We start from the raw sequence: 18827 nt of genomic DNA, 5'->3' as shown, positions 1-18827 counted from the left end.
ATGATTCTTTGATATGGGTGTTAGTTAGGTATGACCTCTAACTGGAAACTTCACTGTGGTGAATCTTTAATTCTCACTGCTTTATTTCCTTCCCACCTTATCTTGGGCAACTTGCATAGTCTGTTCTAGTCAAGGCTTCTCTGTTCCATAGCTGCTTGCAGTAGAAACCCAACTGAAATTATTGCCTGGAAAAGGAGTGAGGTTTAGTTAAAGACTATAGTGGGGCCTCCTGGATTTCCTAGTAGCTGGAATTGCAAAGTAGTTAAGAAACATGACTGTTTTCTATGTGTTTCTCTTGTGGGGCCTGTTGAGTGTCCCCCTTGTGATTCTCTGCTTCATACCATTCTTCTCTCTGTATTCTGATGACTGTTTGGAAAACAGCTTGTACGTAATCCGTAATAGAGAGCTTTGAGAGCTTTTCCTCTAGAGTCCATAGCTGATAAGCCTTTCTTTTGTGTTTTTCAACTCCTGGAAAAGAGAATGAATCTGACTTGTTTAGATTAGCCTATGAATGAATCCTCCTTGGGTCAAGTGTTTATACCTGGCCATTGCTGTGGCTGAAAATAATTAGACTCTTAAAGACTATGACGAATGCAGGCAGGCTCTAGCCTCTGGTGTTAATACCTAGAAAGTCTCCTAGTCTAGTAAGTGGAAAGGAATGGGAGATGAAACAATGAATAGAAGTATAAACCACTTTTTTGAGAAGATTGGTTTTGAATCTAGAGTGAGGAGTGAGCAGCAATCCGAGGGGAAAAGATGATTGAAGGAGAGACTAAGCATGTTTAAGTCTGATAGGAAGCATCTGTAGAAAAGATGTTGAAGATACATGTAAAAAAGTGGTTTGTGGTGGTGGCATGGCTTCTGAGAAGGCAAGAAAGGATTCAGTGCACAACTGACAAGATAGGATGAAAATTGTATCTTCCCTGATAAACAGAAGGAAGGAAAACTAAAGAAGTGTTTAAAAATGAGGATAATAATTTTATAAACAGAAATTAGGTTTGTTTATTGGTGAGACAGTAATAACCCTGAACATTTCAATGTCATTTGCTGGCTATTAATTATTGAGTACAGGTTTATCATCTCCCCATGCAAAGTGTTATATCACCATTTCTACAAGAGTAAGCTTCAGTTTTTATAACTTAAACTTACATCTTATCTGATATAAAAATGAATATTATATTTTTAAATTACTCATTATGTTCTGTCTTTTGTTCCCATTTAACAACTTTGTCTTTTCTCTTGTTTTTCATAGGCTTTGGTGAAGCATGTCCAGTCTAAAGGATATCCAAATGAACGTTTTGAACTTCTCACCAATTTCCCTCGGAGGAAACTCTCTCATCTGGACTATGATATTACATTACAGGAGGCAGGCCTTTGTCCTCAAGAGACTGTCTTTGTACAGGAAAGAAATTAACATCATGGCCTGACCTCTCTCAGCTTACCCCTTTTTTTCCCTTTTTCTGTGAGATACCATGTCACTGAGTATGCATTTTGGCTCATAGGACCATAGAGCCAAAGTTGGGCAAGCAAGTCACCTGCCTTCTCTGCTGTTTCTTGTTCTCTCCTGTAATCAGCCTCACCTCCCCTCCTTTTTTTTCCTCCTTTCCCATTTACTTCTTTTTCCTACTTTTCTCTCTCTTTCTTACCTAATCTGGTGACCAAATGGAAGTGTTAGGATAAGACCTCCTAGTACTGGCAGCAGGAAATGTGTGTTCCAATAAGTGGTCTCTTACACAGCAGTTTTAGGGGATCAAATGAAATGTTACTCCTCAGACGCCTTTGGTAAAGGAATGGCCAGATTCAGAAGAAGAACAGCCTCTCTGTTTTGTAAGCCCTTTTTTAGTAGGGAGAAGAAATTCTCTAACACATGTTTTGTTTTGTTGTTCATGTAGGAAATACCACGTAACAAAGTGCCCAGGCTTTTGTTTACATGGAAAAAGCATCCTTTATAATTACTGCTCATTATAATTAATATTTTTCTCAAAGAACTGCCATCTAGAACTATTTCCATGATATGTGTTACTGACAGAAAGAGTGTTAAATTAGGGTGAGTAGCATGGAGTGGCTTTCAATATCCTAGCCTGAGACAGCTTTCTTCGTTATTACTCTATAAACTATCTTGATCCTGCTAATCTTGGAATGGACATTTTGTGAGCACGTTGTGGTGACTAGAATAGGAAGGTACTTGCCAGTACAGCATATTAGTTCCTTTGGCCCTTCCATTGTTTGGGTCCACAAGTGATCTATAGGAAGGCAGCTGTTCAGTAATCATGAGTACAATGGCTTGTAGTTGTAACCACTATGGTTATTGATTGTCCTATGTGCTTTAAGGCATACTTAATGTATGCCCTGGGGGAAAAAGAAGAAGATGAAGCTGAGAGTTGCTAACCATGTTCCTTTGGTTAGAAATAATGATTTATCTTTTACCCTTGGTTGGAACTGTCTCTGAAAGGCTCTGGTGATTAAATGAGCTTAATTCCTCGTGCAGTTTTTTACAAAAGGTATCAGAACTGAAAACTTAGCTCTAAGGGGAGGACCTTTAAAATCAGTTCATAAGACAACATTTAGTAACGGAAGTGGGGAAGATTACCTATAATTTTCGGGTGTGAGTTTTTTCTGCCAACAAAAGCCACATTCAAATTGTAGTTGGTGAGTGCTTTTTTCAGTATTATTTAGAAGAGGTCATCTTGAATCTATATAATGCAATTAGACTTACCAACTTCACATTATGCTCAATTCTTATTTTGAGCTTTAGAGTCCTCTGAACAGGTAGTAGTAATTCTGGTGGCAAAATCAGAACTTTAACTTGTTATAAAATCATAATACAGAGTGAACCTATTTTGTTGATTGGGATTTAGATTGATTGATTCTTCTACTTGAGGAACATAAATTGCTATTACTCAGAGACCTTTAGGTTCCCATCTACTTTAAGATCACTCTCTTGGCAACTGGGGGATTTTTTTAAAAAAAGATGCTTGTGTGTTGCTAGTACACAATTAGAGAATACGGTTTCTAATGGTTGGACTTTGAGGGACCCTCCCTAAAGAATGAGTTATGTATGTCCTCAAGGAAATCATGGAAAATTCTGTTTATTCTTCAGTGAGTCCTTTTGAATTAATGTTCTTACATTTTTTTCTAAGTCTGTGTAAGTGCTTATGTATAAGTATATAATTGTATAAATATTTATAAATATATTTATATAATTACAATTTCATTTATACCTTGAGTCAAAGTTCTCTCTTTAGATTGGTGACTGAGTAATACCACTTTGGTGTATTTTCATAGGCTCTCGAGGCTAACTAGCAGCTTCTGATTTATTGAGGAAGCATGGTTTTCATGTTAATTCCTCAATTGTTTCTCTGAACTTGGATAATATACTTGCTATCTGAAGAACAGAGCTATATACAAAGGTGCATTAGAGGGTAAAAAAAACTATTGGTCATAGACAAGGTCAAAAATCTAAAAATTCAGGGAGGCACAGGGTAAGAGGTGAGGTTATGCTCAGCTTTGGTGCTGTGATGGCACCTATCTCCACTCTCAGCAGAGTCACAGCTAAAGTCCAAATCTGTTAAAAATATGAAGTCAAGAATTTTCCCCATAGGATTCTGTTTCATTCTTTTACCTACTAGTTTCTCTTTGTAAAACATATCTAGAAAACTTAAAAGACAACATGTTCATTAATGATAAGATGTAGTTCTTTCTGATAAGCTCAGCTCTGGCATATCCATGTATAAGAAACCAAAGTAACTTTCTCAACTTTGATTACTATGAGATGACCACATCAAGTGATATAAGTAAGCATATCAAAGAGATGGAGCATGAGATATTGATCCAACTTAAATAAAACAGGGGTTTTTAGAGTACAAGATGTAGAGGATTTTATTTTGAGGCAGGAGTGTAATTATCCTGGGTTTGGTATATAGGCCCACAAGGAAAGCATTATGAATTGTACACAGGAAGAGTACGGATTGTGCTTTGTTCAAGAACTTAATACACTTTATTAGTAAGTCTTATTTCCTCTGCAAATTCCTTACCTCTTTGGAGGAGAGGTTTTATTGAATAGATAAAATGAAGTTAGTGAGATTAGATAAAAATAGTCACTCCTCATAGGTATTGGAAACAGCTTGAAAGAGACCTTAAAAGGTAGGAAGGAAAAGAACAGGATAGACTTTGATGAGAATAAATGACAGAAGACAAATACAGGGAGATGAAATGAAAATTAGTAGGGAGGAAAGTAACAGGAAATCATTTGAATTTGATTTATGAAGGGACCAGAGAAGAGAATAGCCAAATGGGGGAAGAACAGGAAAGTAATTTTGAGTAACTAACAAGTACTAAGTACTTCATGTGCATTTTCTTCTTATCTCCCTAAGGACTCCACAAAATGCATATTTTCCCCATTTTATAGATAAGGAAGAAAATTGAAGTTCAGAGAACTTGTTCAGGATGTCACAGCTAGTAAGTGGCAAAATCAGAGTTGGCATTCATGCTTTTTTTCACTCCCGTGCTGTGGTCTCCTACAACAGGAATCAATTTGTTCAAAAGGTTATCTTCTCATTGTTTGGCTCCGTAAGTTATTTCGTTTTGTTTCCTTAAAGCTCGTGAGATTTGTACTATGCCTAGATAGTCTTATTTACACCATTATTTTCAGTGGCTGATTACTAATTGTTTTTTAAAAATGATGCACTGATGAAAATGTGAAAGGAAAATAACTGTGGCACTATTTGCCAAGAAAAAAATGGATAAAAAAGAATTTTATCAACTTTTTTTTTTTTTTACCATTTTTCAGAAAAGATACAATTATCTTTTCTATATCCCGTCTATATTAGATTGTTGTACATTCTGTGTGTGTATTTTCAAATCATCTATAAAATTCTACTTCCTTTACTCTGTAAGTTAACAGTTATTTGGGTCCTTAATCAAAGTTGGAAAAATCTTAAATCTAAGATCTGCTTCCTGCCTGTTTTATCCAGTTGGAGAGACACACTACACATGAGATAATAGAACATGTAAACGCTTACTTTCCTGAGTCTGAACCATAATTACAATAGAAGTTTAGAAAAGGTAAAAAATAGTGTAAGTCTTATTTAGGGAAATAAAACTGAAAAGTGGCAAACACTTGCTCACATTTTCTTTTGATTCCCCTGTATTCTTTAGTACCAGCTTTTGAAACTGCTAGATTTAGGGTGTGACACATAACAATAAGGCATAACTAGGAAAGAAGTATTGATCCCAGGATTAAAGATTTAAGCTAGCAGGGATCTCATTTGGACATTTAGGAAAATACCAGAGGGAGCCACTTGCTACTGGAAAGGGAAGATTTAATTCTCTTTCTGGGTACACATTAAATGTATTATATATTATATGCAGAAGGGGTACTATATGTAGGTATAAAGTATACTTGGGTTACGTCTCTGCCTCTAATTAACAGAGAATTGGACTAGATCAATAGTTCTTAGTCTGTTCAAGTAAAAGGGCTTGTAACGTTAAAATCCAGCAGTGGTGGGGAGTTATAGGGTTAAGTATTAAAATCCTTAATTCCTTAGGTGGAGAAAATGTAAGTGTGCATGTGGAATTGCAGACCCTTTCCAGAGACTCTGGGAACCCACAGATTGTAGACCACTGAAGTATATTATCTCTGAATCCTCTCCACTCCAAAATTTAATGCTCTGAGTCTCCTCCTTTTATTTTATATATTAATCCCTAGAGTAATTAAAAGCATTCTTGTTAATCAGTTCTTGCTTTTTTCCCTGTGTTCAGGTTTCATTTGTCCAGTAACTTGATCTACCCATACTGTAATGATTGAAATCTCCAGAAGGAGAGTATAATAGTTTCAGGTTTACTAATGATCTTTTAAACACAATTCGTTACTTTTAATTTAAACTTGCTGTCTTCCTAATCAGTGTTGAGTGTGACTAAAATGTAATAAGAACCAATTATTTCACTGACAGCCAGAGTTAAATTTAATTCTATATGTGTGCTTAAACAAAGCAGTTTACTGACTAAGCAGTTGTTCGGAAATTGATTTGTGTAAATTGTAGAATTCACTTGGTTTTGACAGAAACAAGTTTTTCAGGATCGAATTAGGTTGACTTTTAAAAATATTTCTTATCCCATAGAGTGTATCTCCATGGTGTCATTTTCTGTCTTTCTGGGTCTCTTTCATTTAGAGCCAGAGAGAGAGAGTAAATAGTACTCAGAAGTATTACTCAATAGTAAATCACGGAATGGAGGTTGATGAGTAAGTAAAGTCTTGTGTAAAACTAAATGCTAGTAAGTAGAACCCACCCTTCTGGTGAACAGCAATTTTCCAATAAACATAAGCCTTGATGAAAAAGCCACTTAAGGACAGCTGTGTACTATGAATATTTAACTTCATTTATTTGCCTTGCTTAGCATTTTACTTACTGTCTTGCCATGAAACTTAGTATTGCACTGTATACATTTTAGAATAGTGGTAAAAATGTTCTGTAGTACTGAAAATAACCAACATAGAACACCAAGCCAGTGTGGTGATTTCTCCTGATATGTCAAAATTCTATATTTCAGTGATGGCTGTTTTGGTCTTTGATTCACCTATGTGTCAGTCCTGCTAGAGAGACAGATTAGTATCTTAGCTTTTTTTAAAATAGAGATTATGATGACCTTGGTAGTTTTCCCATGAAGTGATTGTGTGATTAAATTATTGAATGTAATGAGACCCTTAATTAGAAAATCTTTTAATACAACTTTCTCTTTTACGTTTCCATTCTCTTCTTGATTTTTGACATCTATTCTCAGAAAATGTCATGATTTTTAATGAAATTGGATATGTTTAAGAAATTCCATTTCTGACTTTTAATAACTTTTCATTTTTTATAAATTAATATACCAGGAAAGAATTTGAGGCAAACATCATTTTTTATAACTCTCTACCTAGGAATCCTTATTCCAAATATAGAATAGCTAGTCCATGACACCCTTCCCCCTTCTTTAGCTTATGGAATGCTGTTGTATTGCTTAGAATCTCAGTCTTTCTCATAAACATAATAGTTTTGGTACAGGCTTTTCTTTGACATATGATCTCAAAGTAGAGTTGAGCAATCTAATATGAACTATCTTAATAAAACATAATTTAGTATTTCTGTAAAGCATTTTCAAAAGATAACCAGACTTGTAGGATTAGAGATATAAATACTGATGGTAGTATTTTGCCTAAGAACAATCACATATTAATCTATAAATATGGACATTTGCCTTGTTGTACTTAATTCTGTTGCACCAAACAACAAGTTTTTGTTGTTTGCTTAATAGTGTTTCCTCTACAGAGATCAAAATGCCCTAAGATTTTATATCCCTTATAAAGTCACTTGGGTTTATAGATTGGAAGAATAAGCTCTACTTAATGTAAGAAAAATTTTATCTCCATTGAAGGAAATTATTTATCTAACTGGGCCACCATGAATCACTCATTTATTAGACATGGTAAATAAAATGGGAAACATTTCAAATCATTAGATAAATTCTGACTTGGAATTGAATTCTCACCTCCTTAAAGTCTTTTCTATTTGTTTTTTTTTTTTCAAAGACTCAATATGGGCATCTTAACTGATAAGGGAGAGAAATTCTTGGTCTGGAACCATTCCCTGCCATTCTGCCTTTTTTTTTTTTTTCCTCTGTCAAGGTCGCTGACTCTAGTACGTGTCACCAGGACATATTCAAGTTAATGACATTGGAATGTTGATGCTTAGTTGGATATCTTTCTGTTTTCAACAAAATGGTTTTATAGTATGCTTTTCTCAAGCTTCTGTGTTCTTAATAATGAAAAATATCAATAAATGGTGTGATTCAAAATATAAATAGGTTTTTGACACTAATCATATGCTCTTAACAGTAGCTTTTTGATAATTTAACTGCCCTGTAAGTTAAACCTCACATGGAGTGACCACTGCCACCAGAAAATCCCCTCTTACCTGCTAATTAGAATGAAAGTAGTATGTGACCTCCACATTACAGCTAATTAGTAGTAAGCTTGTAGTGGCTGTTTATCTTACCTATTTGGGGACTTGGGCCTTGTTCCTTTCCTAGGTTTGTCCCTTAGATTTGGAAAGACTGTTTAAAATTTGCTGGGAGACAGTAAAGCTGTGAGATAATCCTCTAGTCTTAGTTGTAGAGAAATGAGTACAGGTTGATGCTTATATGATACTTGGATTTTGAGGGGCTTCCAGCCAAGCTTTGGCATGAATCTTAGAAATAATTTTATTCACTCCTTTAAGAATCTTTTTTTTTAGAACGGTTTTCCTTTTGATTGTTAACAACTTCTAAGCATCTGGTGTCTTTTATTATTATTATTTTAACCCTTTAAGAAAGAAAGTAGGTATTGATTGTTCCATGGAAACTCTCAGGAGTGTTTGTAGGCTTCTCTGCATGCTTTGTATGAGTTCAGTTTTAACTGCATTTTGAGTCATCTGGAGTGTCCAATTCTGGTGTCTTCACTATTGTGTTTTTTCAGCATTTTTCATGTCATTTTCCAAACCTCACTTCCCATCTTATTTGGAGAAGTTAATCAAGGAATGGAATTTGGGGATAGGGACGGGGGTGGGTTGGGGACTTGAGTGAAGTCAACTTAGGGTATTTGCTTTAGTGTTCTCAAGCAGTTTCTAATGGTATTTAGAAATTCCCTGGGATGTTTGTATACTCAACTTATTCTGGATAAAGTGGTGGTCTCAGTGAGATTTGCATTCTTAATGCAGGACAAGCTCTAAATTTAATCTGTAGTGTAACTTGGTTATTGAATCCAAGAAGGTAATGGACAGAGACAGTGCTCCTATTGTAGTGTTTCTGGCAAGTGCTCCCTAAAATGCACATAACATATAGTTCTCAGTTTTCAGGGCTTTAATCCCATGGTGCTAGGAGAGATCATTTGTTTCTGCAGTTCTTCTCAAGAGTGGGAAGAAGGCTTTGGGACCAGTGAGAAAGGGGCGACAGGATCATCCACTAAATTTTTTTGTTTAAGACACTTGAAAGACCCTCCTGTATATCTAGTAAGAGACAATAAAGGTGCTAGGGAACGCCTTAAATTTGAAGACATAAGGAGACCATAGGAAATATAAACTTGTAGGAGGAGAAAAACATGCTGTTAGATAAAGCAGAGCTGTAACTGCTGGCTAAGACTCAATGGAACTTCCACTTGCTCTAAAACCAGGGAAATCTTAGATAACTGGGTGTGATATATCTATAGATACACATAGTCTATAGGTAAATAATTTCTAAAATGAGGATCTTTCTCTTGGTGATCCTCTGGTTTTGGCTGTACCAAATTGTGAATATTCTTGCTGTGTTGTACCCAGTTACTTTATATTGATACTGCAACTTGAATTGGGGAGGGGGCGGTGGGACATTTGGGGTGGGGGAGGGAGGGGAGTCTTTCGAAGACATCAGCTCACTGTGCTGAGAGAGGGACCAAACTCAAGGAAACCTCTGATCTATAAATTCAACTGCTGCATTTTTTTATAAATACATGTAAATGTCCTGTTGTAATATTTGATCTTGGAAATAAAATCAAAAACTTTTCAGTATTAGTTTTTTTGCATTACTGCTTTTGTGAGGTAAGACTGGGTACTGTTGATACTTTTGTTAATATAATTCAGTTTTGCTTGCCCTCATGTTCTCATGTTGAGGACACTGGTGTTTACTGACAAAGGTTAGTTCATCATTCTATTATCAAGGGTAACGTTTGTTAGCTTCTTCTCTACTCTTAGTTATATGTTGAACATTCGTGATGAAAGCTCTATGAATGTTGGCTGAACTGTTCATGAAATTGTTGGGTTAGATAGCCTTGTAAGGAAAGTAAGATTGTATATTTGACGTATTGGTAGTCCAATGAATATGTCACATAGAGTCTAGTCTTTCAGACCAGCAGTGACTAATGACTAAGGACTCAGCTTAGGTGAAGGAAAAAAGTAATTACTAAATTAATGGGAGAAAAGCCAAGAGTTACAGAGATTGTGATGACCAAAACAGACAGTCCCTGCCTTCAGAGAACCTCCTTTTCAGTTAGGAATACAGATGGTAAACAAATGAAAAAAATAACAGATTTTATTCAAACTCTATGAACAGAACTGGGAAAGGAGCCAGTAGAGAATTCTGCTTTAAATAATATGTTGGGGAGTTAACTTTTCGGCTGACACAGGAAGGATGAAAAGGTGGCCCATGCTAAATAAAAGTAGGAAAATTTCCAAGGAGAACAAGTATAAGGGCTTTGGAGCAGCAAAGTTCTTGATGTATCTGAGGTATTGAGGGAAGGCCAATGTGTCTGGCATGTAGTAAGCAAAAGGAGTGGCATAAAATATGTAAAAGCCAGATCATATAACACATTAGGCCTGGTAAAGAGTACATATACTGTTAATAGTTTAATGAGAAGCTGTGAATGTGGAGACAAACTGGAAAAGAGACTGTTGCAGTGATCAGGGTACAAAGTGGAAATTGCCTGGACTAGAGTAATAGCAATGGAACTGCAGTGTGGTGTATGATGCATTTTAAAGTAAAAATGTAAAGACAGCTGTTGGATTAGATGTGGGGCAGTGAGGAAAGGGAAATCAAGGATGGCAAGTTTGAGGCAGTAGGTAGGTAGTGATGTCATTCCTGAGACAGACAGACTGGTGGATCAAGCAGATGTAGTGGAAAAATCATTTTGGATGTGTTCACTGCGGCACTTCCAAGTGCAGGTGTAGTACAGCATGTTGAACACATGATTCTGATGCTTGGAGGAGAGGTGAACTGAACCTAAGAGATTTTAGAAATCATCAGTGTTACAGATGGAATTTAGAGCCATGAGAAAGAATGAGGTCACTAGGGAGAAAGAGAAGATGGTCCAGAACTGAGGCCTGGAGATTACCAACATGAAGAGGCCCAGTCTAGGAGGTGTGACCTGTGAAGGAGGAGAAACACCAGAGTGAGCTGTCAAGAGAGCCAAGAGTGAGAATGTTCAAGAAGCATCTAGTCGCCAACTATGTCTAATTCTGTCTAGGGTCAGTGTTCAATAGACAAGAAGTCATTGAATACTAAGAATAGTTTCAGTGTGATGTTGGAGATGGAAGCTTAATTTGAGTGTTTGTTATATTTTTATACTAATGAAGAAAAAGGAAAAAATCCCAAACTTCCTCTTCAGTGAACTGGTATAAATGGCAACTCTTTCAACATTTTTTATCTTCCTTTTTTTTTTTTTCTCTCCAATTAAGGAAAATGTGCTTCCTTATTTAGTCAGCTGTCAGTTGAGGCTAAAACCCACACAAGGAAGCTGATGAGTCTGTCACTCTTGTTTGGGAAAGACTGGCCTGATTGTAATCATCTTTTCCTTTTCCCTTCTACCAGTGAATTCCATCTTCTCAACTTCCATTATTCCTTGCTCAAATCCCACCTCCAGTCGAGGATGGAACATCTATTCTGTTTTTGAAAGCCTTTCAGCCTTGGGAAGCCTTTTATGGCATTAGGCAAATAGTTTTCCCACCCAGGCCCCATTAATTTGTGCCCTCCCTGGATTCCCGTTTGCTTCCCCGTAGAAGTATCACCAACCAAGTGATTATCAGTAGCTGTGCCTCTAATAGAGCCAACTTCTAATATCATTAACATATCTGCAAAAAGATAATGTTTAGTTCTGTCACAGCAGTGACCAGGCCTCTGTGACCATAGAGGTCTTACCAAAAGGGAATGAAGAATTTGACCTAAGCTGGCCTTAGTATAATTGTTTATAGCAAGTATATAGTTTCTAAAAGAAGGGTCTTGTTCATAAGATTAATCATTGAATTATTTGTCACAAAGACTTAAACTGCCTTCACCAACCCAAATTGTGTTTAGCTCTTTAAGGTGTTAAAGTCAAATTTCAGCATTTTCCTTTGCTGGGGAATACCTAAAATGGGAATAGCTATGTCACAGTGTAGGTGAATATTTCATTTGGTAAATGATATTGCCAAACAGTTAACCGAAGTGGTCATACTAATTTACACTCCCACTGGCAATGTTGCATTCCAATTGCTTCACATTCTTACCAATGTTTTTAATTCAAGCCATTCCAGTAGGTGTTTGGTAGTATCCATTGTGGTTTTAATTTGCCTTTTCTTAATGAGTTAGAGCTTTTCATATACTAATTGGCCATTTGGTGATCCTTTTTGAGAAGTGTGTGCTCAAGTCATTTGCCCAGTTTTTACTGGTTTTTGTCTTCACTGGTTTGTAGGAGTTCTTTATAATTCCAGGCATGAGGCGTTTGTCATATATATTATGAATGTTTTTTCCTATCTGTAGTTTGCTTTTTCACTCTCATAATGTCTTTTGAAAAGTGGTTCTTAAGATTTTAAGTTCCATTTATCAGTCTTTTTCTTTATGGGCCCTGCTTTTCATATGGGCCCTGTTTAAAAAATCTTTGCCACTTTCCACTTCATTTTTACTTACCTATGCTATTTATATGCCTCTTCCCCCACAGTTGAGATTCATGAGGGCAGGGGCTGCTGCTGTATCTTACTCTGCTCTGTAGACTCAGAATCTAGCATAAAGCTTAGAACACAGTAGGAACTCAGGAATCGCTTGATTAATGAATGAATTCATGCACTGGCTGGAGTAACTGCACAGAGATTCTACTAATGATGAAAACAATACTGAAAAAACCCTTGGTGTTTTTATGAGAAACATGAAAACATACATAAGAAACCCTTGGTGTTCTTATGTATGAGAAGGAAAATTATGTTATTAATGCTCCTTTAAACTGTATATAAGCTTTCTATGCTTTCTATGAAATTTCTGTGCATGCAGATGTATATGTGCCTGACACAAAAGCTGGTAAACCACTCTGGGAAAGTTCATTAAATAGGATCCAGTTTCCATTTTCATGATAAAAGGGAATCATTTAGAGCCCAAGTGAATTCTTATGTCACCCAGAGAATTGAATTTTGATAGAAGATACTAGGCTGAGGACTCAAAAAGCTTTATATTAAGAACAAACATTATTCACCTTATAAAACACATTCACAAACTATCTCATTAGATCTTTACAACAGACTTAAAGCAAGTAAAATAAGTATTAGATTAGCTTCATCATGCATATGAAGAGATTATAGCCCAGAGGAATTCGACTTGCTCAGAGTAACTGAGTGAGTTTGGGGAAATGATCCTGTCATCTAACTACACTCTACAGCCCCACACATTGATATTTGAGATTTTTTTCCCCCAACCCAAATTCCAACTAGCTTCTTGGAGGCAATGCTAAAGTGCTTTGGCATCTAAGAGATCTGGGTCTCAATTTCTGCTACAAATACCTATTAGCTATGTGAACTTGCATAGTTCATTGAGCCTCAGTAATAATCAGGGCCTCAGTTTCTCATTTACAAAATGATACCTACCTTACAAGTTTATTTTGAGAAATAAGAGGCAAGATTCCTCTCACAGCATAAGATGCAAGCCCTCTCATTTTCTTGGATTTCAGCAAAAGGTTACATACAGTATCTGTTAGAACATTTCATGAAAGAAAGTGAAAGTTATTCAGTCCTGTCCGACTCTTTGGGAACCCACGGACTGTAGCCCGCCAGGCTCTTCTGTCCATGGAATTCTCCAGGCAAGAATACTGGAGTAGGTAGCTGTTCCCTTCTCCAGGAAATCTTCCCAACCCAGGGATCAAACCCAGGTCTCCCGCATTGTAGGCATATTCTTTACCATCTGAGCCACCAGGGAAGCCCAAGACAACCAGAGTCGGTAGCTTATCTCTTCTCTAGGGGATCTTCCCAAGCCAGGGATCAAACGGGTCTCCTGCATTGCAGGTGCTGAGCTACCAGAACATTTCATAGTTCGGCAATTAGAATGATTTGATGGCAGACTGTCAGATATCATTCAGATTTTAGAAGGTATTTCTGTTCTGAATCCAATGGCTTATCTAATAGCAAACACTCTACTATTAAAATGGTGGTACAAGATGATGGTGGCCTGGAGCTTGAAAGTTAGAAAGTTAAAAAGCTATTAAAAAGCACAACGAAGAGCAAAGTAAGGGAGGTGATAAGGAAAAAAATGGTTGCCCTGCTTGGTGCTGTTTTTTTCAAAGAGCCCAAACTTTGCAGAGAGTGAAACAGATATGTGCAGATAGTGTGTGAAACACTGTTGCCGCTTGGGAAAGAAGGGAGGTTAAGATATTTCTCATGGGTACCATCCTCTGACTCATAAGGCATTTTACTCACGAGGCCATGCTTCCTGGTTCCTTTCTTAGTGTCACATGAAAATGAGCAGAGGGTGGGTCATCAGGAGAGGGCTCTTCAGAAGAGGAGAGCTTCCTTGATGGAGATCTGTAGGCAGTGTTGTGGGGGCATGTCTCCACACCATGCACCCGCCTGAGTGACCTCTGCATATAAACAGTGCCGCCCTGGCCCTTTGTAGGAGTCCGGAAAGAACAGCCTGCAGTCCAGCCCTGCAGGAGTCGCAGCTGAGGCCACAGGAGTTTAAGCCCACTCTGAACACAGGGCCCTTTTCCAGGTTCTCTGTCTCTCATCCTGATTCTTGCCACTGGAAGCAGGTAAGCAGAAAGGAAAGGGCCCAGTGAGGGGATGGCCAGCTAATAGTTTGGTCTAGCTTTTAAGAGCACAAACTTCTAATCCAGAGGATACCTGCCTCAGCCGCTGAGCTCTGTGTGACTTCAGGCAATTTAACATCTCTTTGCCTCAGTCTATCAACTTCAAACCTTTACACCTGCTTAGAATACTTTTCCCTTCCAAACTTTGCCCATCTAATACCTTATTAAGTTTTAGCTTGGATAGCACTTCCTCCAGGAGGCTCTGCATGCTTCTGCAGGCAGGATTAGGCGATCCTCTGGTGCTCCCATCACACCTTCATTTGGACAGTTCTGCTCAGTACTCCGGAGAAGGCAATGGCAACCCACTCCAGTACTCTTGCCTGGAAAATCCCATGGATGGAGGAGCCTGGTAGGCTGAAGTCCATGGCTCAGTACTTGCTCATTGCCTGGTTAGTGTCCCCACCAGACTTTAAGTTCCTCAAGAGAAGAGGTTGTCTCTGGTTCACCAGAGTGAATAGTGCCTTGGCAGACAGTGGTCACTTAATATAATATTTTGATGAAAGAATGATAAAAAGGCTGGCTAAGTAATAAGTGAGGTAGATCTAGAGACACATAGAATTTACAAGCTCTTCTATATGACTTGCTGCTGCTGCTGCTAAGTTGCTTCAGTCGAGTCCAACTCTGTGTGACCCCATAGACGGCAGCCCACCAGGCTCCCCCGTCCCTGGGATTGTCCAGGCAAGAACACTGGAGTGGGTTGCCATTTCCTTCTCCAATGCATGAAAGTGAAAAGTGAAAGTGAAGTCGCTCAGTCGTGTCCAGCTCTTCGTGACCCCATGGACTTCAGCCTACCAGGCTCCTCCATCCATGGGATTTTCTAGTCAAGAGTACTGGAGTGGGGTGCCATCGCCTTAAGACTTAGCTGATCACTTAAAACTGTTACCCAGACATCTAGCTAATGAGTTGTTTGTTCACTTACCCCAGATCTCAACTTAGATCAGGGCCTCCCCTAAAGCCTGGTTGTAAAGTTTTACCTTATGACCCGGCTTGTCTCTTCACATATCAAATTAGCCAAACTCTTTCCTAATCTCCTGGCTCACATTTGTGGAAGCATTCCTAAAAATATTGTGATTTCTAGAGGAACAAAGTCAGGGAGGAAGTGAAATTCAAACTGAGCCACTGCCCTGCGAGATGCAGCAGCAGCACAAGTGCTTTTAGCAGAGAAGTAGGACAGCCAGGATCCTCTGAATCCCACTCATTCCAAAGGCCATGCTCAATTTAGTTTTCCTCTGCATGTTCATGTCTTTTCCTTTCCCTTATTTATTTATTTAGCTGCACCGGGTGTTAGTTGCAGCATGTGGCACCTTTCATCTTCCTTGTGGCAGGAGGGATCTTTTCAGTTGGCCTGTGGGGTCTAGTTCTCTGATCAGAGATGGAACCTGGGCCCCCTGCATTGGTAGCGCAAGGTCTTATCCATTGGACCACTAGGGAAGGCCCTAGTTTCCCTTCTAAAACTCCAGATTGGAAAAAAGTCCATAGAAGAGATTAGGGCCTGTCCATGTCAGTGATCTGTGTCTAGACAGGCCTTACTCATAGGTGGAATGATTCAAAGGCAGCTGAAGGCATTCCTGAACAGAAATTTCTCCCAGCCAGAGAGTATGCCTCCAAGTCCAGCCACACACCAGTCCTTTCTTGGGCCCCTAACAAAATGTCAGTCATCTGGGAGGTGTGTAGGTTAATTTGCTAACAGCCTGGATTGGTTAGTTCAACCCTGGATTGGAGACACGCCCTAAGAGCCCAGCTGGAGGCTGCATCACACACTGTTGGGGGTGAGGAGTTGTTACCTTACAGGCGCCCTGTCTCCTGACTACAATCCTAGGGAGGAAACAGCCGGTACCATATCGGCTTGGAGGACTACTTCAGGAAAAGATGGCTCCTTGGTGCTCCGCTGGGGGACAGGGGTCGGGGAAGGGACATGCCATCCCTCCTGATCCCTGGTGCCTCCCCTTCCCTCTAGGCCCCTTGATTCTCAGGGGAAAGGGCCACTGTTCCTTCTTATCCTACCCCTATCTGCTCCAACGTGTGCCCCGCCTCCACAGATCTGAACTTGCTTTCATCAGGGACAAGTTATTTTACTCACCGTGAGAAAATAACTTTTTCTCTAGAAGACAAACCCAGTGCAGAGGGCACATGGTGAAGGCAACTCATCCCACTAAAATATTAGGAATTGCATCAGGAAATTCCCTGCTGGGAGGAGCTGCTGAGGTGTTTGGGCTCTGAGATTAGGGGAAGTAAAAGATCACCAAGGACTGCGGAGGCTGGGGAATGTGGGAGGTGGGGGCCGACAGCACAAGAGCACCCCACCCCTTCGCGCCCCACCCAAATGGACTTCTCAATGCTGTGTCTGACACCAGTCTCTGTAAAAGATGAAGTCTGGACAAATAAAAAATCCTAGGCTAATTAAGGTGGTTTGTTTGTTTTTAATTAAGTTCATAATTTGTAAAACCATTTTTAAAAAGGTATGATAAAATTAAAATTTAGGGTAGTCCTTCCCAGGAAGGAGTACTGGGAAGGAGTACTGGAAGATGATAGTAATATTTCTTAGTGGTAAGGATCCATTTTGTAAACCAGTTGTGTTTACATGGATGTTGTTCAATTATTCCACACAACTAGTAAGGGCAAATATATACATTATGCTTAATTCTTTAACTCTGAAATATTATATATTTAGTTATATGTTTATATGTAAAAGAGAGATTGGGGTGGAGGCTCTGATCCACACATATTTTCTGATTATGGGCAAAGCTGTCTGTTAGGAGAGGAGTGTTAAGAGCCTTAAGTTGAGACAGACATGTAACTGAATTGCAAAGTGGCAACAAACCACTTCTTGGAGATGTCATGGTATAGGTTTTTTCAGATTCACACTGACCTGAGTCTACCAAATACTAGTCCTATTCTAATTCATATACATAAAAAGTTCACAGATCAGTGAAAATTTAAAAGGGAGAAATGGCTAAAAGTATCGGTGTGGAGGAGGCATTTTTCAACCTATCTGGACAAAAACTTTTAATTTTTAATCAATTTTATTGATATATAATTAAAATATAAAATTCACAAATTTTAAGAGTAATTTGGTGAGTTTTGTCAATATATGTAGTTGTGGTATTCACCAGAATCTGGATTTAGAACATTTCTATCACCTCAAAAAGTTTCCTTGTGTCCCTTATATTAATCCCCTCTTCTATTCCCAGCACCTGGCAACCACTGATCCCATCACTAGACTATAGTTCTGCCTTTTCTAGAAGTTCATATACACAGAATCATAGAGTGAGTAGTTTTCTGGCTGTCATTCATTTAGCTTTATGCCTTGGAGACTCATCCATTTTGTTGCATGTATCAGTAGCTTATTGTGTTTTTGTTTTGGGGGGATTTTTGGCCATGCCGCATGACTTGTGGAGGAATCTCAGTACCCTGATCAGGGATTGAACCCAGGCTCCAGAAGTGAAAGCTCAGAATCCTTAACCACTAGGCCACTAGGGAACTCCCCTGAATGGTAGTTTTGAAGAGCAAAAGTTTTTAATTTTGAAGTTGTTTTTCACTTTTTATAGCTTGTATTTTTTGTATTCTAATAAATCTTTATCTAATCCAAAATCCCAATGATTTTCTCCATTTTTAAAAGAAAATTTGTATTAGATTTTAGATCCATGGTCCATTTCAAGTTAAATATTGAATAAGGTTACCAGTAATAGGCAAAATACATATTTTTGTTTTACATATGGATTGTTCCAGGATCATTTGTTGAAGAGATTCTCCTTTTCCTACTAAAATATCTTTTTCAAAAATCATTTGATTGTATGTATATAACTCTATTTCTGAATTCTCCAGTCTGTCCCAGTGGTCCATATGTCTGTATACACCATTACTTCACTGAGGAATTACTGTAGCTTTATTTGTCTTAAAATCACATAAGTCCTCCCACTTTGTTCTTTTCAAAATTGTTTTGAAAAATCTCGGTTCTTTGCTTTTCCATGTAAACTTAGATTCAGCTTGCCAATTTCTACAACAAAACTCTAGTAGGATTTTGACTGAGGTTGCATTGATATTGAGTCTTTTGATTCATGAGCATGTTTATCTTTGCATTTATTTGGGTTTTCTTTTTCTCAGCAATGTTTTATAATTTTTAGTGTACAGGTCTTACACAGATTTTGTTAAATTTATCTGTATTTTCTATTATTTTATGCTATTATAAATATTCTTTTAAATTTTATAATTTATCATTGCTTATATATAGAAATACAATTGA

The 18827-nt window shown here is 38.1% G+C and overlaps 1 protein-coding gene across 1 annotated transcript in view; it reads left to right on the top strand.

The window, feature by feature from the left end:
- Positions 1 to 9560, top strand: part of UBXN7 (UBX domain protein 7) — a 60074-nt gene extending 50514 nt beyond the window's left edge. The window contains exon 11 of the mRNA XM_027537271.1: positions 1253 to 9560. Coding sequence (XP_027393072.1) covers positions 1253 to 1414 — 162 coding nt within the window. The 3' untranslated portion in view covers positions 1415 to 9560. The remainder of the gene's footprint in view (positions 1 to 1252) is intronic.
- The last annotated feature ends 9267 nt before the right edge of the window (positions 9561 to 18827 follow it).

Source organism: Bos indicus x Bos taurus, chromosome 1, assembly GCF_003369695.1.
Source record: "Bos indicus x Bos taurus breed Angus x Brahman F1 hybrid chromosome 1, Bos_hybrid_MaternalHap_v2.0, whole genome shotgun sequence".
NCBI classification, from domain to species: Eukaryota; Metazoa; Chordata; class Mammalia; order Artiodactyla; family Bovidae; genus Bos; species Bos indicus x Bos taurus.
The sequence above is the reverse complement of the archived record's forward strand: the minus strand, read 5'-3'. Positions and strand labels throughout refer to the sequence as shown.